The 21,087-nt window shown below is 41.8% G+C and overlaps 1 protein-coding gene across 1 annotated transcript; it reads left to right on the top strand.

Moving 5' to 3' along the window:
* The first annotated feature begins 353 nt into the window (after positions 1 to 353).
* Mis18a (MIS18 kinetochore protein A) lies at positions 354 to 12,509 on the top strand. The gene is made up of 5 exons (XM_005323538.4): positions 354 to 968; positions 3,631 to 3,697; positions 7,819 to 7,941; positions 10,090 to 10,186; positions 10,744 to 12,509. The coding sequence occupies exons 1-5, from the start codon at positions 641 to 643 to the stop codon at positions 10,822 to 10,824; spliced, it is 696 nt and encodes a 231-aa protein (XP_005323595.1). The 5' UTR covers positions 354 to 640; the 3' UTR covers positions 10,825 to 12,509.
* The last annotated feature ends 8,578 nt before the right edge of the window (positions 12,510 to 21,087 follow it).

The following is a 21,087-nucleotide window of genomic DNA, read 5'->3' as shown; positions in this document are numbered from 1 at the left end:
CAAAAAGAGCTTGTGATGAGGCGGCTCCTGCCCACCTCGCAGGAAGTGGGGCCTCAGGAGCACACAGGGCAGTGCCGTCGTGGGAGCGCTCGTGCTGACAGCCCCTAGGAGCCGCTGGGGACGCGAATTCTCGGTCTCCGACCCCGAGTCTGTGAGAGTGGGACCCGGAATCTTTTCAGGCACGCTAAAGTTCAGGGGACCAAGGCATCTCGCCGAGGGGCTGGGCCAAAGGAAGCACCTACACGCCCTAAATCCTCCGCCCGGGCGGCTGCGGGAATCCGCTGCAGCTGCCGCGGGGGGGGGGGGGCGGGGGGGGGGTTGATGTCCTCACGGGGCGCCGTGGCTTTCTCAGTGATGCTGTCCTTTCCGTGTAAAGGGTGAGTTACCCTTCTTAGGCTCATAATCCAGCCAATTTTAGCAGCTTTAATTTCTTTAGGACGGAGGATCTAACGCAAAGCCTAGGGACTAGCCGGCCTGGCCCAGACGGCCAGCGAGCATGCGCATTAGAGGCTTCGCGTCGCCTTCCTTAGGCCCCGCCCCTGGGCCACGGCCCCTCCCGGCGACGCCTTCCTGCCCCGCCCCGCGCAGGCGCAGCCGCGTTTTTCCCTTGGAGCTCTGGGGCGCGGGCTATTTGTAGATTATGGCGGGCTCTTGGTCATTGGGTCGTCACAGAGGGTGTATCTCCACTTGCTGCGCGGGTGACCTCAAGGATAAGAGGAACGACTCGTCGCCGTTGGGCAGGAGGCTCTCGGAGGACTCGGGCCGCCACCGGCTGCTGGAGAAGTGGGCGAGCATGTGGAACTCCGTGAGCACAGACGCGACCGAGGCCAGCACCGACAGGTTTCCCGAGGAGGCGGCCCCGGCGGAGCCCCCGCTGGTGTTCCTGTGCTCCGGCTGCCGGCGTCCGCTGGGCGACTCGCTGAGCTGGGTCACCAGCCAGGAGGACACCAACTGCATCCTGCTGCGCTGTCAGTGCGGGCGGGCCGCGCTGGGGGGCTGGGGCCTGGTTCCCAGGTGTGCTACACCTGGGCGTCCTGGGGGAGGGAGGTTCCGCTGCAGGGAGGCTTGCAAAGCAGAGAGGCCCGCCTGAGCTTTCTCAGGAAAAGGGGAGGAGGAGGCTCACTCTGTTGTAGGGACAAAGGAGGCAAGGCACCGAAGATAGCAGGAAACAGTTTCATTTGGCTGCAGCCAGGTTCAGAGGGCACAGCTTTTGCTGTAATCAATTAATCCCCTGAACCCCGACTTCAGGGAATTTCAGAGTTTTATACCCAGCGTGTAAGGGAAGGGACTCAGAAGTTCACAGTCTGCAGGAGTTCACATAAAAGCAGCTCTTTCTTTCACTGTTCTGGGCAAGTTAACCCTTCAAGGACAACACCTGAGAAGGGGAGAGCTTCTTCTCCCCTCTCCTTCCTCCCCCTGCCAGCTGTTACCATGGAGCCCATTTGTAACTTATCTTAAAAATGTAGACATCTCTGTGAAGCCCAGCTCAAGGCCAGAGGCCTTGTCTGCACATTTCTACAAGGTACTATACTGGATACCTTTGTGAAAACTAGTAAGGGGGTGTCCAGCACCTGGAGTGCTGGTATCTTCCCGGCCAGTGGCCAAGTAAACAGGGCGACAGGAAAACAGGAAGTTACATTGGACTCTTTTGCAGAGGCTCTTGCTGACAGTCCTAAAATCAGCCATGGTGAAGGGGGCTTTTCTGGGGAGAAAGGGGTGCCACTTCAACCCCAGCAGTTGGGTTCGTGAGTGATGGGTCTTTTTATGAGGTCCCCATCCCAGAAGAGCAGCGGTTGGATGAGCATTATTCAGAAACAAGTGATCAAGCATTTGAGGTGTAGCCTGACCAGTACGGATTGCTCCCCACGGAAATCTGCGGGCTGTTAATTTCTCACTTAAACTTCCAGATACGCTCCATACACATAGGCACTTATTCAAATGTTAAAGTTTCAAAAAGACTTGAGATTACATTCATCTCATTAAGACTAAATGGGCACAGTTCTCTTTTTTGCCGCATACGTATATTCTGAATATTTTTCCATGTTATTTGAACATGATACGCTTCGTTTTAGCAGCTGCTTAGTGTATCCTTGTTGAGGGGCTGTATGGCTTGGTGATGAAGGCTCTAGACTGTACTTGGGTTCTGGTCTGCCGCTGATTAGCTGCGTGTCCTTGGGCAGGCTAGTTAACCTCTCTGTGCCTCAGTTTCCTTTCCTCTTCTATACAACTGGGGTAATTTTCACATGGGTATTGGTGAGAAGTGAGTGAGTTAATGTGTGCTATATGTTTTGAGTAAGACCCAAGTGCAACTTCAGTGATTTCTCTAATGAGAGTGCTGTTGATCTGCCCAATCTGGCTATTGATAGAGGTTTAGGTTGTTTCCAGTACTATATGATTAGAACGGCATATATTCAGGTTGAATTTTGATAGAGTAGGAGCCCTTACTTTTGGTATATGGGTTTATCTTATATATGCCTTTTAAGAAATAATATGTTAAGTCTTTCATTTTATTTGTCTTGTTTTTATAGCTTTTCTATTTTTTGCCATATTAATTTTACATATAAAGTGCTATTGTTTTCATAATTTAGTTTTTTATGTCAGTAGTTTTTAAATTTTAAAAACTATATACAAATATCTTGGCTTTAGATAATTTGACTTATACCCACCTCCCTACCCCTGTGAGAACACTTGGATAACTCTAATGCTTTATTATTATAGGAAAACTTCTCATAGGCCTTCCCTTCCTGAGTTTGCTTAATCATCATAAGCTGTCTTCCCCCGTCTTCCAAAAAGAAAGCATTGAAGGAGGAAAAGGAGTGGAAATGGGGTAGGTCAGTCAGCACTACTGCAGGTCTGTACTGTTAGTGCAGCAGGCGGTGCTGGTGGTTTGGGGCCTGGAGCAAGGTTTGTGAAGTAGGGCTGACATGACAGCAGTGCAGTGGATACAGGGGAGCAGGATGAGGAGGTGGAGAACCAAGGACCAGGGCTGGGGGTACTCCCCAGAACTGCATCATCTAAGGATGACTCCCCAGCTTCTGCATTGAGCAGTTGGGCAGGTGGAAGTGGGATGTACTGACTTATGGCAGACTGTAGAAGCAGGTGGAATTAAGAATCTCTTTTGTCCTTCTTACATCTGATGTCTTTTCTCCAATTCTCTGGGAACGTCCTCTGCCGCTCCTGTGGTCTAGCTGTGAGCCTCGTCCAAGTCATGGTTGAAGTAAAAGATACTTAGCTGGGATACTAAGGACCCTTTCAGTTATTTTTAGAAAAATGAGCTCTGCATTTGCAGTCTGGAGGTGTATCTGTTGGCTTTTAGCAACTTCTTTGGTTTTGCTCCCAATTTTACTCTGTCTGGCAGATGCTCTTTGTAGTCTGTGATTTTAGATTCTCATTGTTCCAAGTTCCACTACTGATTGAAACCCCTCCCTTTGACTTTATTTATTTTGTCAATGATTTCCAAAGGAAGGGAATAAAATAACTCCTCTCCCACCATCTTTTCCTGAAGACCCCTGTACATTGAGTTTTGAACCATCCTTGTGTGTGTGACTTTGGTCTCTTATTTTGTTCTGGAAGTCCTCTGTAAAATCCCAAAATACATTAATAAAGCGTTTTTACTTTCTCTCTTTCCAGGTGTTTCCTGTAATGTTTCTGTGGATAAAGAGCAGAAGCTTTCCAAACGTAAAGATGAAAATGGTTGGTGAGTAAGGTTGTATGTTTGTGGATATTTAGAGAAAATGCTTATTTTTAGATGAAACTCTTCCATCATCCCATTATCCCAAGTGATTACTTAGGCTAAAACTGTTTTCATGGTAATTGAATCAGTATAATATTGGTCATTCAGAGATATCATTTCTTCAGTGATGGTGGTTGGTCCCCTTTAGATAGTGAAATGGATGTTTCTGAACTTCTGAGGGCATATTCTGACACTGCCTTTATGGGTCTTTTGGCTTGATGCTGAAGAGAATTGAAATAAAACATAGAATAAAAATATCTCTATCATAAAATCTCAAAGTCAAGACAGGTGCTACCTATATGTCTGGGAACATATAGAAAATCTACGTGTGACTGGGGATATAGCTCAGTTGGTAGAGTGCTTGCCTTGCATGCACAGGGCCCTGGGTTTGATCCCCAGCACCACCCCAAAAAAAAAAAAAAAAAAAAAAAAAGAAAAGAAAAGAAAAAGAAAACCTACGTGTGTACACATACATACAGCTTATTGGGGTAAACAGTTAAGGCTGCCCATGGCCATAAGTAACCAACCCTTGGGGCTGCAGCAATCCCAGGCCTGTGTGGCTACTGCAATGATTGAGGGGACAGATATCTTGCCATATCTGCCACCCATCAGCTGCAAGTGGCTAAATGGGAAGCTCTGTCTCATATAAATGAGAAATGTATCTTATTGAGGTATATGAAATAATTTTAAGTGGTAGTACACAAAGAAGCATACATTGATAATTATATATATTTTTTTAATTTTTAAAATTTGTTTTGATAATTATATTTTAATTACTAAAAATACTGATTTCATTTTTGGTAATGCTAGGGTATCCTATACAAGGAATGTATTTTAATTTTTAAAAATTTACTCAAAGGAAAGTTAAATTGATAATGATATAGGTAATATGTAGATGTGACAAATAGTGCTGTTGGCAAGCAGGTGATTAAGACTTTGAAAACTCAGATCATTTTTCACTTTGTGGATGAAGAGGACAAGACAGGGAGGTTGGAACTTCACTAAGGCTGGGGCTGATTGACTGAAAGGGCTTGGATGATGCGTGGGTCTCTCTGAAGTGTCCTGTCGTCTCTGCTTCCCAAGTCTGGTCATTTGATGTCATCTTCTCCATTTTCTGCCATGTCTGTGTACCAGCTGCACTCTTGTATTCTTAGTGTATTTTCATTAAATTAACTCAAAACTGGAGTTTAAATTTATTTTTTAAAGGTATCTTTATATTACTTCCATAAATTCATCATTGATCATAACTTTAAAGTAAATCTCAAGGTAATGACAATGAAATGAACATTTTTAGGTCTGGCCAAAATATCATTGCTGACCAGTTCCTGAGGTCTGTTCTCTTACTGTTAAAAAGATTGGCAAGTATGAGACACGTGTTAAAAACAATCTAGTCAAACAGACTTTCTTCTCTTTGATAATGAGGATTGGTAGATAATTGAAGAGGAATTGATTTTCTCACTCTGTGATCTAGAGTTATTTAATGTTGTTTACTTGTATCACCTAAACCCATTGTTCACACTGCCTTAAATTGTCTTGAGTTTCACTGAGGCCCTGTACCTCCACTTTTGGGAAAACCGTGTTGCTTTGGCATGCGTGTGCATTTTTTGATGGAGCCACCCTACCTGTCTAATAAGGTGCTGATGGTAGAAAGCACTGTGGGCTTTAGGAGGAGGCAGTGCTGTTTCCTCTGTCCTTTCTGACTCTGCCCTTTGTTAAGGATCGTTCAACCTAACTCATTCCTCATCTAAAATTACCTCATGATATCTGCCCTGCTTTTTCAACATTATTGTTCAACGATAAGGGTGAATTCTGACAAAAGCTGTGCCTGCAGGATGACGCTGTAGTGGTAGTGGCTCTCAGCCTTCATTGTCCCCCGGGATTATTCTACAGGTGTGGTTTAGCCTGTTTTTGTTACTATAGTGAAAATACGGAGGCAGGTACTTTATAAACAAAAGAGGTTTATTTTGGCTTGTAGTTCTGGAGATACAAGATCTAGGGGCCACATTTGGTGATGGCTTTCTTATTAGCTGAGTCGCCAGGTGGTACAGAGCACCACATGGCAGGAGACAGGGAGCTTGCATGTGTAGATCTCTTTGTCCTCCTTATGATACAGCCACCAGGATTCAATCATGGGGACTAACTCCTAGTGATCTCATCTAATCCTAATCAGCTCTCAAAGGTCCCAGCTTTGAACACCATAGGAAGTCTTGGTTTGCAACCTCTTAATACCTCAAAAAGGGGATTAAATTTCAGCATGAATTTGAACAAACCATATTCACACCATACTGAAATGTGAAGGGGTTTGTTTGTACTCTGGTGGTGCCTAAACTGTTTTTGATAATTCAAGTTAAAACAGTCTTAACCAACGATCAATGTGTTTTGAGGTCAACCCCAAGATTTCTCTGAGTGTTCTTTCTTGGCTGATGACACTTACATTAGGTGTTAGTTCACAAGCTTGATAATTTTAAGTGGTGGCCTCTTAATTATTATAAGGTTGGTATGTAGCATGAGATTTGCCATTTTACTGTAGGTAGATGCTTTTTTATTTCTTACATAAAACCTTTTTTAAAAAAATCCCTTAGGTGCTTAATATGGAATCAGTGGTATGTTATTAAGCTAATTATGTCACCAGTGAGAACTCATAATTTATCAGGTGGTGATCCATTTTGATCTTTTTCCCATATGTTGCTGCAGTAATTAGAAACATCTCCCGTTATCTGTAGGTAAATACTCATGCAGTCTATAATATGGTGTCTGGTTCTTAGAAGCTCCTTTTGCTGATAGAAGGAACAGGTATTTAGGGATGATGACTGGCTCACATACTGAGCAAGAGTTAAAATGCTTATGAAGTAATAATCTTTTAGGATATATATTTCATGACTGTGATCAATAGATCTATGTGTTGGGACTATAGTTTTAGTATAGTTGTTTATAGAATCATAAATTTGGAGTGACCAGTGTGACAGGCTTTGATGAGACAGTGGATTTTAAGCCACATTTAAAGAAGACAGAAATTGGCATGGTAGCAGCCGGGTACGTTCACATGTGTGGAAACTGGGTTGGGAAGTGTCCATATGAAGGAACAGTTATGTGGAGAAGTAATGGTGGATCATTAAGCAAAATACCTGTGAACCACTCATGTAGGATATCTGTGGTTGACAGAAAAGTACTGTGTCAAAGTGTAATGTTTTAAGAAAGTTAATTCTAACAAACTTATATTGAACACATGTCAAATAAAATATCTATTTAACCAGTTAACGAGGGAACCAGAACATGGCAGAGCTGGATGAGAGGGAGGGTACTGCCATATAGGTCAAATCTAGTTAATGTCCTGCAACACAGCAGCAACCTTTGGAGTTATCTTTTCTACTAGCAGAAATCATTTGCATCTCTACCAGACTTAAATTATTTGCAACTTACCAGTCTTCTATGATTCATCATTAACTTTAGGCAGTCTTTTTAAGTAAGCAAACACCTCTACTAGAGCAAGCTAGACAAGCTTACGCCCATGGACCGGGCCCTTTTTTGCGAGTACATTTTAGTTAGAACCAGATTATTCAGTTATGTCTTGTCTCTGGCTGCTCCCATGTTCCAGTGGCAAAGTTGATAGTTACCACAGATACAGATGGCCTGAAAGTCTCAACAACTGTATATTTTCTGGTTTATTAAAGGAAAAAATTGCCTAGTACCTTTGCCTAGAGCGCTAGTGACCCTCGGTGGGCTTATTGGTTAGATAGTGACATTAAAAGGACATGTAGATTCTTTTAGTCATATTTCCAAAATCAATCTGATTTTCTAAATACTGGACAGAGGAGTTTACATTCTAGAAAGTATCAGTATCCTCTCTTCTTGTCATTTGTATGTCGGTGTCATTAGGTGTGCAAGGCAGTGTGCCTGGAGATGAATACAGTGTAATATGTCTTATAAGCATCTTACCATCATTTTTTCCTTCCACGTATATGAATCAATATGATCAGAATGGCACAGTTTAGAGCTTAAGTACTTAGCATTTATGGATTTAACAATGGGGTTTTTGTCATAGTGAGTTGCTATTTTGCTAAAGTGGTGGCATTTCTTTATGACAGCATTCTCGAGACCCTGTACTGTGCGGGTTGCTCCCTCCATCTTGGCTATGTGTTCAGGTGCACTCCCAAGAATCTGGATTATAAGAGAGACTTGTTTTGCCTCAGTGTTGAAGCCATTGAAAGGTAAGTTTCCATCTGATTTCTCAGTTAAGTTTACGGAGAAGATGATATGAAAACATCAGAACTGAATCAACATTGTTTGTTAAAATTTATTTTCAAGTAATAATTTCTGACAGTCAAATCACTAATTTTTGTTTTGCTTTGATCTGACTGCTTTGGCACTGGAAAAGTCAAGCATTAAATTATTATTAATTATTAAATTATTACTTTAAAAAATTGAATGTAGCTTTGTAAGATTTTTTTTTTAAGCAGTTGTGAAGATCAGTGTATGTTTTCCATTCCTTCCCTCCCTCAGTTTTTAGCTTCCTAGACTTTGTGAAAAAACAGGAATTTCAAAATTGGTTAGGAAAGAAGTCTCTGGTGTTCTGGAAAGGTAGAGGCACAAAGTCCTAACATTTCCAATAGTAAAGAATGGTCTGCTTCTCTTTGAGATACACAAGGAAAAGTAACATTGTTCATGTAATAAAAGACTTAAGATTTATTTAGAGTAATGGTTAGGAAGCATTCAGTTCTGGTTTAGTGACAGAATCAGAGAATTTCAGGTATCTAAATGGTCTTCCAATTTATTGGCCTTTTTAAATGGGAAGCATAAAGTTAAGTAAATTTTTGATCCCAGGGCATTTTCACTCATCCTGGTAAAGATGTTGCCCTCGAGATTTTTAAGCATGCCTAAAAAAACTTGTATTATATTAGGAAAGAGAAACAAATTAAGAAAGGAAAGTGCCTATACTTTCATTATTTGAGGCATTTCATCCCCTGTGTTGAATTTCTTAGATTTTTCTCTTTAAAAAATTTAGAACAGTATTCTTTTTATGAATTTCTAATCCATTTACTCCTTGTTAAATCACTTCAATTTTGAACTCCCCCACCCCCTTTTTTGAAGCTAGACAGTTTTAGATCAAAATTTTATAATCCACAAACTTTTCATAGGCCTTAGACAAAAGGATAATATAACAAGTTCTGTTCCTTGCTACAAAGCCTGTAGGAGTGTCTGGCGAGATGCCTGTTTTGGTTTTAATATGTGAATAGAAGACGTGGGCCCAGACAAATGCTACCTTAATATCCATGAGAATTTTATCACGTCTGTGAAAGTACAGGTATAAAAGACGTGAAATTTGAATCCAGCAGAGTTGGTACAAAACTTTCAAAAGTGATATTATCTGTGTAAAAGAAAATGTGTAGGAGGTTTTATCCCAGAAGATCATAATATTGAAGCTGTTTTTCCTGAGCAGTTGCATTTAGAATCCAAGTTACTTTGGGGAGAGGATTTGAATGCCAAGGATTCTGTTTTTATTTGAGAAGTAGATACCTTCTGTAATGTTTATTTATGGTTTTAGAAGTTACTTAAATGCCATTTAGTTTTTCTACCTCATCTCCTTTCTTTGTTTGATTTTATAAACAGCATGTTAATTGCCTTCTGCAGTTTTGCCCACAGTGCTGTTTTTTCAGGAATATAATTTATAGGGTTTCCAAGGGCAGACTTCTTATTTGGCAAAAGAAGCAACATCAAAATTGTTACATGTAATAAAAGACTTCTACCAAAGAAATGCAAAAGAATCAAATTTCCTTCCATGTCTAGATTTATTTGGTTGCCAACACTTGGGCCTCTTTTCCACCTGTTACCAGGTCATTTTTTCTGCTATAATTACTTTTCTAAGCCATAGCATCTCACGACCCTGGAGAGTTGAGCCACACATGACTTGGAGCATAATTGTTGAAATTGCCCAAATTTTGGAAAGCGTGAGTTGACCCCACAAATTATTATTTATTAAAAGTCAACTTTGAAAATACATTTCCAAAATTTACGTAAAACCAGAAAGCAGTGGCTTCTTCAGGACCACCATCTTCTTCACGGTCTTTAAACTTGTCTTTAGAGTTTTGAACTCTTAACATTTTGCCACTCAATATAGAGCAGGTTTATTCCAGTAATGAAATGTTTGTGGACAGTGAATATGTAGAAGTATCTGGACAAAGGTGCTGTGCAGAAAGACATGATTTTGTGTAGTACAGCTTCCTAGATAAGCTTTTACCAAAAATAGCTGTTTTGTTTGTTTACTTGGTATATAATGCAAAGAGTTTTAGTATTAACTGACATAAATTTAGCATTTGTTTCTTTTACATGTTTTAACTTTGTACTGTGTTACACTTCAGTTATACTTTAGGGTCCTCTGAAAAACAAATTATGCCAGAAGATAAAGAGCTTTTTAATCTTGAAAGCCGAGTTGAAATAGAAAAGTCTCTAAAACAGGTAATTTTATTCTGAATGTTTTATGTCTGTACAAACAATTTCCTGTCAGTGAAAAAGTTCTCTATGTAGTGAGACTGAGAATGCCATCTGTTTTGATCTTAGCCCTTTATGGCAAGAGAGTGCGTATTTCAGTTGTCACTAGAGTTGACTTTTGGGAGGAACTGATCTGTAAATTAAGCTGAGACTTTATCAACAAACTAGTGGGGACATTTTATGCCAAAATCAAGTCAGAATATATTCTAAAATGATTAAACTAGAAATATAGCTTTGAATCAAATCACTATTTTATTGGAATCAGTTTCCTTGGTATAAACACACTTATATTGAATGTTAATGTCTTCTTGTGGTCAAACAGGCAAGATGGTGGCGAGTGAATAGTTGAATTATATTTTATTTAAATAAAGTTATGGCCCTAAATAGTTTTTGTTAAATACTGAATATCTATCTTGTATAATGAATAACTTGAAAATTGCATTAACAGTATATATTTTAATTGCATTTAACCATGTATAATTTTAGCCATATTCATGCTTGTGTTTGTTTTTTCAACTCTTTAGATGGAAGATGTCTTGAAAGCATTGCAAACGAAGCTGTGGGAGGTTGAATCAAAATTGTCCTTTATGAGCTGCAAAAGCTGAACTCTGTTCCATGTTGTGTCTCTTGTTCTTTCCCATCCGTTATATCTTAAATGAGAAGAATTGTAGAATCATTTCTGCAGCTGTATTTTATGGCAAAGAGGTGATTATTTCCCACATTAGAATTTTTAAGCTATTTTATGATACTTGCTGGAATTGAAATTTAGGAATTTGTATTTTGATAAGAAACTGGGCTGAGTTTTTAGAATTATTTTCTTCTCTGTGTCAGACTCATTATTATTGATTTTCTATTTTTTAAGGAACAATTTTGCTTTTAATACTTTGAACAGTGGGCTGGGATTGTGGCTCAGCAGTAGAATTCTCATCTAACATGTGTGAGGCCCAGGGTTCAATCCTCAGCATCAAATAAAAATAAATAGATAGAATAAAGATATTATGTCCAACTATTTCTAAAAAATAAATGTTTAAAAACAGTACTTTGGACAGTATTAAATAGTGAATGGTAAAAATCTTAAAGAGTTTTTTCTCTCTCTCTCTCTATATATATATATTTAGTTGTAGATGGACACAGTACCTTTATTTTTTTATTATTATTATTTTTTTTTTATGGTGCAGGGGAATCGAACCCAGTACCTCACGCATGCTAGGCAAGTGCTCTACCACTGAGCCACAGCCCCAGCCCTTAAAGAGTTTTTTCTGCATCTTGTGTGATTGAATCTTCTTTAAAAACTAATGCTTAAAGTTCTCTGGAGAATCTGTCTATTGAGTTATTTGTCAGAACCATGTGGAAACTTAGACAAGAACAGAGTAGCACAAATGTATATAAGGGTTCCACTTTATGCTACTTATTTACTACTGTATGCTAATAAAGTTTATCAGTGAGTAATAAGTATCTCTAGGGGTAGGATTCTGGGAGAATATGTACAAGCATTTCTCTTAGAAGTTATTCTGCTTAGAAGTTCTAATATTCCTGAGAATAACAGAATTATTGTGTCAGTGTCCCAAGTCATATTGTCTTGTCATTCAAAGTTCTAGTGTAACTGCTTTATTAGCCATTTGGCCTGAGGCCCATCAATTTGATTCTCTTTTTCTCATCTTTAAAATAACTACCTACCTCTCTTTCATCAAGGATGATCAAATTAGAAGATGTATGTGATCATACTTTGAAGACAGGCATCACAAAGATAAATGATAAAGATTTAGTTCTCAGGAGACTTGACTTGATTTAACTTCTAGCTGGCTATAAAGGCCAGTTTGAATTGTCAACTTGATTGGATTAAGAGATGCCAAGGGTTAAGAGGTTTATGGGTGTGTGGGTGAGGGTGTGTCTAGGAATGATTGGCATGTGGGATAGCCAACTGAAATGGAGACCTCCCTAAGCAAGGACAGCACCATCCTATAGGATGATGGCTTGGATGGAATAAAAGAACAAGGAAGCAGATGCAAGCTCCATTCTTTTTGAACAACTTCTTGATTGCTGCTGTGATCATCTGAGCATATCGGCTCTTGCTTTTTCACTCTTCCAAAGCGTACTCTGCCAGTGATTCTTCAGAAGCCTTCCATCTCGTACTAGGGTAGCACTGTTGATCCCTCTTGTTCTGGGACTTTAGCCTCTTGGACTTCGAGGCTACTGATTCTTCCAGCTCTCTAGCCGGCAGATGGCCATTGTGGGTTATCCAGAATGTGTATCTTAGGACAACCTAATAAATCCCCTTTTTATAATTATACTTCCTGCTGATTTTGTTCCTGTAGAGAGAACCCTAATACACTGGCCTACCCATAAGATTGGTGGATATAAAAGAAAAAAAAAATGCACTCAATTATCTAGTTTCCTTTCCAGTTACAAATATGTGAACATTGAGAAAATTAAAAAAATAGGAAAATAGTGGAAAGAAAAAAGTAAAACCACAAGTCTGACAAAGATAATTATGATTCACACTTTTGAGTGTGGCCATTGTAATATGGGAATTTGGGATCATACTGGACATAATTACTTTTACTTAAAATATTTCCTGAAATATTTGTACATCATTGAGAGTTGAACAGCCCTAATATGAAAATCCAAGATTTGAATTGCTCCAAAATTAAAAAAAAAAAAAAAAACTTAAAATCTAAAACACTTCTAAGTCCTAAACACTTTGGATAACGAATACTCAACCTATAATCCCTTATACCCTGAGTTTTGTCTACCTATAATGAAACATCATATTTAAAAAATTGTCCAAGGGGCTGGGGATGTGGCTCAAGCGGTAGCGTGCTCGCCTGGCATGCGTGTGGCCTGGGTTCGATCCTCAGCACCATATACAAACAAAGATGATGTGTTCGCCAAAAACTAAAAAATAAATATTGAAAAACTTTCTGTCTCTCTCTAAAAAAATATATATTAAAAAAATAAAAACTTGTCCAAATGTGTTTATGTGGGGTGTCAGTTTCCTATTACTACCACAAATACCTGAGATAATCAACTTAGAAAGTGAAAAGGTTTAATTTGGCTTACAGTTATTGTGGCTTGTTACTTAAGGGCCTGTGGTGAGCAGCACTTCGAGGTAGGATCATGTGGCAGAGCAAAGCCTCTCAGCTCACGGCCAGAAGACAAGGTCAAGACCAGAGTCCCACAGTCCCTTTCAAGGGTAGACCCCCAATGGCCTGAACTCCCACCGGCCCCACCTTTTAAGTTACTATCACCTCCCAGTAGGGCCATTCTGGGGACCAAGCCTTTGGGCCTCTGGGTGACATTTCAGATCTAAAGAATAGCACCTGGTATGACATCCACACTTTTTAGTGGTTTATTTGGCAGTGGAGTTTAATCATCAAGTACGATGGGACGTGTAAAGCTCCAGTGATACTCGGGAGCCAGCTCTGGAGAGCCCATTGTTAAGTGTTCAGGAGTAGTGTGAACTGGTGGTTAAGCCATCGGTAGTTTGTAACTGGCCATGGCAGAGGTGTTAACACCGGAGAAAGCAGCAACTGCTTAAAAAAAATCTGCTTCCCCTGGACCCCTGGGGCTGTTTTCTCACACTGACCTTTATATTTTCAGGCTCCTTCCATACTTACAGAGAGAAAGACTTACCTTTAAACACCTCAAAGACCAAGACCTAATACTGTACATCTAAAATGAAGCGCTATTTCTTACCACTCGAGTCACGTTCTTCACCTCTTCTGGAGGAAGAGCAAAGTTCCCAAAAGCATATGACTTGGAATTTTACGTAAATGGCATTATGTACATCTTTAGGGTTCTCCCTGAGTACGGAACTGGGGAGTAGCTTGTAAACAAGCAGAGAAAGTGCAAAACCAATTGTTGCTGGGGCTCTGCTGGCTGCTCCCCTTCCCCCTGATTTCCCCTGCATTCTGCCTCTGCCCTTGCTACTGCCTCTCCAGTTTCCCTTGAATACTTCCCATTTCAATGATCCTGTTCTGTCTCTGGACCCTGGATCTGAATCTGATGATCTGCAGACACCCCCGCCCACCAACACTCTGCACATGGAGCCTGTTTGCTAGGACAGAGCCCGTCATTTCCTCTTACAGCCCTCTCTCCCATGACTATCCTGCCCTCGACCTGAAACCCTAGAGTGACATCCACTTCGCCCGCCATTCCTTGCCTCCACCTCCAGTCGATTGTCAGGGATGCTTGATTCTCTCCCGAATTTCCTCGTTCCCCTCTGCCCTGTCCATTTTCCTTTTAGGCTTCATTATCTCCTGCTGAAATCATCATTTAATTACTGTAATCCCCGACCCTCAAATCCAGGGTTCTGCATTTCCCCATTGCACACAAAATACACTTCTCAATATGGAGTTCCATACGGAGCTCCCTTGATCTGGCCCCAGGTGGCTTTGAGGCTCATCTTCCCTATCCTGCTGGCCCTCTGATCTTTTGCCAATCAGACACACCCTGTGCCTCATCTCTGCCCCTTTTCTGTGTAGTTCTTAGTCCTCCTTAAAGGCCCTATTTGGATGCCACTTTCTCTGAAGTCCTTGTCCATTCCTTTGCCAGAATGAGCCCCTTCTGCTTCATCACTCCGGTTTCATTTCAGGATATTCTTCTTGCCTTATTACTTTGGTTTTGTATTCTATTTTTGTGGGAATGATTTCTTCAAGACTGGGTTATCCTCCCCGCCTCAGTGTGGGGGCTTTTCCCCCAAAGTGTGGAACTTTGTACACTGGATGGAGACAATAATAGTTTTTAAATGAAGAGAGCAATTTTGATCCCATTTATTTCCTGTAAGATCAGTCATGATGGTAAATGAAACAAACTGCAAAAACTAAGCTGAGAAAAATGTTTATATCAAAATGTTCTAAACTGGATTTAATATTTCAGAATTGACATATAAGAATTTACAAAAACCCCACACACCTAAATGCAGTGGTTGTGTGGGGTTAGCATGAATCGTTAACCTTGTAAATAAGAATTCAAGGGACGATTACCACATTGATCTCATTTGCATGTGTAATTGCCCACCTGTGATCATTCTACTGTCTACTGCCTATTCCTTCTTTCTACTCCCACACCAAGATAAAAATACTAGGTATTTAAAAAAATTATTTCTAACCAAATACAATAAATTCTTAAAATTGGAAGTGCAAATGTGACTCCTCTTTTTGAAACAAGATGCTTACAGTGGGCCTCTGCGTGTGCTGAGGGAGCGAGAAGCCCAACAGATAGATACACACATGGGCCCCTTGCAAAGTGCAAATCACAAAATGAGACTTGGAGATAAGTTGTCCTAGAGTGTACCACATTCAGTGACCAAGAACACCAGGAAAGAAGAACATGGCATGTATTAATGCAGTATCCATGAGTGCAGTCAGATGCCAACCTGAAATAGCTGCTCCTCTAATAAGAAGGTTGTGGGTGGCCAGGAAGGTGTCTGAGGTGGACAGCAGACCTTCAGGCCTCATCCAGGCTGCTGGACTGGAACTTGGGAGTTCAGACTCTAAGTGTCCCATCACATCAAGTGTGAGACGAGTGGGCTGAGGGGCAGTGCTGCCCAGCTTTCATGAGTCAGATGGTCCTTCCATAGGCTCATCCACTCTGGCACCACTGTTAATTTGCCCAAATACACAGTCATTTTTCTAGTACCACATCTGACAACTAGTGCCCTAGGTTTGTGCTACTCTCAGACCCAGACCAAGGCTGAGATTTTTTTTTCCTAACTCAGACCACAAGGGGCCGCATTTCACCACATAAATATTCATCCTGTCCAGCCCGTCTACAGCCACACTGAGGGCTGCAAGAGCCCCTTCCGATGGGTAGGTGCCTCACTGCAACCGGGAGCTTATCCATCCACTCTTGTAACAAAGCTCCTTAATTAAATTAATAGCCAGCCTCCCCCCCCCCACAACCGATTGCCAACAGTTTAGGTTATTCATTCCTAAAATTGTTGACACCTACGCTCCTGCAGCGTTTCCCCCAAGAGACTCAGATTTTACACGGGAAGTTAATTATGGTTTCTCTTTCAGTCATTTCTTATGTTTCCATGACTCAGGTTCATTACCAAACCCGTCCCCCCTACCCTCCTGCGCCCCCCCATGCTTTCTGAATTCAATCCTTTAATGCTGTGTTTTCCAGTTTGGTTTGAAATTACCAACTGAAAAGTGTCAGACTTCCAGAACATACACAACTTTTGATCACCTTGCTGATGTGTCTGACTCAAGAGACATCCCAGGAATCCTGCATGGCTTGTATCAGTGCCATCGACTCCTTTGGAAAGATCAAGGAGCAGCTTTATCTCCTTACGGAACAAGGCATCCAAAGCATATTATTTAGATTAGAACATTTTCCAAAACTTAGTAAATTAAGAAAATTACGGTTGGCCCTCCCCTATCCATAGGTTCCACATTAACAGAGTCAACCAGTCATGAATCAAATATATTTTAAGAAATTGCCTCTGAGCGAACATCTTTTTTGTTTGCCATTATTCCCTGAACTTTGCTTAGCATTTACCTTATATTAGGTATTATAAGTAATCAAAAGATGATGTAATGTATGGGAGGATGTGTGTAGATTATACGCAAACAATGTCATTTTATACAAAGCACTTGAACCAATTTTTATATCCTTGTGGGTGCAGAATCCAATCCTCTGTAGGTCCTGGGGAATGGCTGTACATTTTATGTCAGACTTTCATTTGCTGAAATAGATTTTTTTTTATACTTCTGTATTAGATTACTCATGCATTAAATTATTATATTCATTAGAATGTAGCACAGGCTGAGAGGTGGATCTGCGAAGTCCCACCGGACTGGGAAGCCTAGAGCCTTGGGGTCTGGATCCTGCTGTGCCTCTCACTGTTGGGGCATTTTGAATCCTTGGCTTCCCATTTAACTATATATGAGGAGGTTTTCAAATCGGTCTATAAAAGCCATCTGAAGTATTTTGTTCATTTTAGTTAAGTCAATAAGTTGGGTATCTCGAATCTGAAAAATCCCAAATCTGAAATGCTCCAAAATCTGCAAGAGTCATAATGATGTCACATCATGAGTGGAAAATTCCACATCCAACTGTATGTGAGGAGTCACAGTCAAGATGCCGGTCACTCAACGTATTGTATAAAATCACCTCCAGGCTAGGGGTCTAATATGTACACGGGACATCAATGAGTTTCACGTTTAGACTCGGCCCCAGTCCTGAAGATACCTCCTTATGGGTATGCAAATATCCCCAAACCTGAAAGCATCTGAAATCTGAAACACTTCTAGCTCCAAGCATTTCAGCGAAGGGATACTCAGCCGGGACTGATCTGAAATGGAGGCCGTGGTCAGTAGCTGATCACACAAAGCATGTGTAACCCGATGGACGGCAGCAGAACCTCGCCCTTGACAGCATGAAGACCACAAAAGAGGCTTAGAATAGAAGTTCCACCCACACTTGCCGCTGCCGCCTGATGAACAGTCGTGGGTGGCAGGCAGGTGGCATGTCTTGAAGACAATGCTTGCATTGGCTCTTGGGATTCTGAACAGAATGAAAACATGGGCACGTGAGCACTTTATTTAACAGCGTCTCTGGTCAGCAGCATTTCACAAGCATCTTCATGATCCAGATGCACGGGTAATTTCTTTTGTTATCGCCTGTCTTGCTCTCAATGAGAAGGCGGGCCTGCTGTACTCGGTTCACTCGCTCAAGTTCTGTTTTATCCCCCCCCCCCCACTCTGTATCCCCTGAGCAAAGCCACAACCAAACCCAACTTGAATTAGTCAGCGCTGGATGTCAGCCATGGAGCAGGACCAGCAAAGTCCCGTGATGCCAGCCCGCTGGGCAGGGTTTCCAAGGCAACGGCTGCCGTCTTTCTCTCAGAAGGAAAACCTAGGAGAATCCAGTCCTGATGTGGCTCTGAAGAGAGCCAGTGTGGGGGAAACCATCTGTGAATGAGGAGACTGTGCTTCGAGCCTGGTTTTGTTTCTTTCTTGGTGAGGATGAATCTCATTCACATCTATTTTGCTTTTTGCTCCGAAATGAACATTTGGATTCAACTATTTGTGATGGACAGGTTAAAAGCATAGTCAAAAGAGACACAGACCACCAGTCTGAAAAGCCCTCCTGGGTGATCGTCCTGATTAAGAAATAACAGAGTCAGGTTGGATGTCATGGCGCATGCCGGACATCTCAGCTACTTGAGAGGTTGGCAGGTTGGAGGCCAGCCGGGGGCAACTTGGTGAAACCCTGTCTCAAAATAAAGAAGAGCTGAGAATATAACTCAGAGATAGGATGCACCTGGGTTCACTCCCCAGTACCCCCAAAGACAGGTTTCTCAGAGAATCGATAAACATTTGTCACTAAATGTAAGATTAGCATGAGCCAAGATACAGACAAGCGTAGTCCCCAACCTGAACAGCTCCCGTCTCCAATGCTCTTCTCATCGTTAGCAGGACTATAAAGTCTAAGTCAGCACGAGTGGAAGAGGGAATTCTTCATAACGAAGCTGGAATGACAGCCGTAAACTGTCCCAGGCCACCCAGCCTCATGGTAAGAAGTCTTTCTAGCAAAGGCTTTCTTAGCAGTCAGAGTTCAAAAACCACTGGACACTCAGTGACAGAAGAGTCCAATTCAGCCCATCAGGTGGGCTGGGAATAGAGACTCGCTGAGCCTGGGGAATCCAACAGAGAGGAACAAAAGGGACGCTGCCTCTGAGGGGAGCCCTCTGAGCTGGCCTGGTCAGGGGTTTTTCAACTTTCTAAAGAAGACAACCCTTGGGGAAAGAATACAGTCATTTTGCCAGCACTGCCTCAGAGGTTTCTGGGAAAAACAACCCTGATACAGAAAACATGAAAACATGTTTGTGTTTATGATTCACTTTGTATTTCCTTAAGAAATCCATTGAAATTAAACGTCAGTAAGTTTGTGAGACATGTTTATTAATAAACTGATTTTTCCATCCATAGCCAGTTCAGGGTCGGATTTAATAAATGTCAAGAGCTGTCTTTCCACACTGATACACACTGTGCCTAGGTGTAGGTAGCCACAATGTTTGTCCTCTGACTAAATGAAGTTTCCTGGAGAAGTATTCTTAAAACCTTAAAAAGTAGACAAGAAATGTACTTTTGCTATAGAAAAACTAGAAGATACAGCTAAAGAAAACAATAAAATCCCCTGTAATCCAGGTAGCTATAAATAACCACTATTGACTATTTTGGTAAATATCCTTCCACACCATTTCCTAGGCTTTTAATTCATGTACATAATTATAAAAACGACAGCTGACTGTGCCTGTTCTAAAATATCATGTTATGTGAACAATGTTCCAGGTCAGCAAATATACTTTCATAACTGTATGTTATTTCACAGTATTGAATAGTTCATTTAACCCAACTCCTGGCTGGGTATGGGGTTGTTCCCAGTTTTTTGGTACTATATAAACAATGTGGTGGTGGACGTCTTCTAGTGAAACCTTTGGGCACATGTGATGAATGAATATGGATTACGTGAGTTTGGCGGGATATCTGAGATAGAAGGAACACATAATAAGGCTAAAAGAGCCAACAGGCTCTTGAGCACATCACTGAAACTCTCTGTGCTAGTCTTCTTATTTGTACTCACGTTACAAAAATTAGAGAAAATTAATGAATCCTGCCCCTTGAACTGTATCACTGAAAGGATTAGAGAAGGGGAGAGTGTAAAAAGTCATTTAAAGTTATAAAGCAATTTACTTCTATAGGGATCGATTATTTCCTTTTCAAAATGCTGTTTTGAAAATTTCTCTTAAAAATTGAAACGATTTCCCATTTTCTTTTTGACATTTTCCAGGGAAATTAATGTTTAGAAACCCACCAATAAGTGTTGGATGATTTGGAAGCTAAGACGCTTAAATGGGCATTTCCAGGGAGAAGCTACTAGAAATGCTTGGGGCCAGACACCTGCCTGCCCTCTGAATTGTCACAAGTCAAAGGCAGTGGGAGCAACAGGCTTGCCAAAGGTCCCCTTCTTGGAGGTGGCATTGTCCCTTGCTGTGAGAGGCTGGTGGGGCCCAGGGTTCCCTGACTCACCCCCTCACTCCCTCCCCTCCCCTGGGGATCCCAGGAGCAGGGAGTCTGTGGGAAGGGCTGCTTAGAAACGAGTGTGATTTGGGTCTGACGCTGTCCAGCTCCAGAGACAGAGGCCAGCCTGCTGTCAGAGATAAAAATCACTGTTGGAAGGGGAGTCTGGGAAAACAGTTGAATAGAGAATCCTGGGAGTTCCAGCCACACTTAGGAGAAGTTCGGAGGGGGTGAAGAAGAACTTGCAGCCTGGGTTAACACAGGGTCACTCCCCCTGTTGGACACTCTGCGCTTCCCATGTACCTGTCCATCAGCAGCGGGGTGGGGACGCCAGGTCCCCACACCCAGCAGTCTAGAGCTAGTCACAGGCCCTCAATGCACAAGTTGGGTGCTGGCAGTCAGACGGGTGACCCATGCCATGTCCTGCGATGCGCCACCAGGTGGAGTTCTGTGAGAATGGCCTGTACAGCAGGCCACCTTCCTCCCCACTGAGGGGCCCTGAGGATGCCCCTCCTCAGTTTTCATAAGCCCAAGGGAGATCCAGGCTCACTGTTCTCCTACCAAAGATAAGAGTGACCAGCGCGGGTGGCCAGCATGGAGGGGAGGCCACCAGCCACGCAGCTTGCAGGCATTTCACAGGCATCGCTCAGGGTCCCTAAGTAAACTAGGTTTTATTCCCGCCCATGTAGGAGGACATCTTGGGTTAGAAGGAAATAGGTACGGAGCACCTTGGAGCATTAGGCAGCTGACTTATTTTTCTTTCCTGGATAGCCCTCAAAACTTGAGCTCATGTGATAGGAGATCAATTTAGTTAAGTTAGGGAGAAAGGAAAGGGTA

This window comes from Ictidomys tridecemlineatus, chromosome 3, assembly GCF_052094955.1.
Source record: "Ictidomys tridecemlineatus isolate mIctTri1 chromosome 3, mIctTri1.hap1, whole genome shotgun sequence".
NCBI classification, from domain to species: Eukaryota; Metazoa; Chordata; class Mammalia; order Rodentia; family Sciuridae; genus Ictidomys; species Ictidomys tridecemlineatus.
This window is presented reverse-complemented; position numbering and strand designations above follow the sequence as displayed.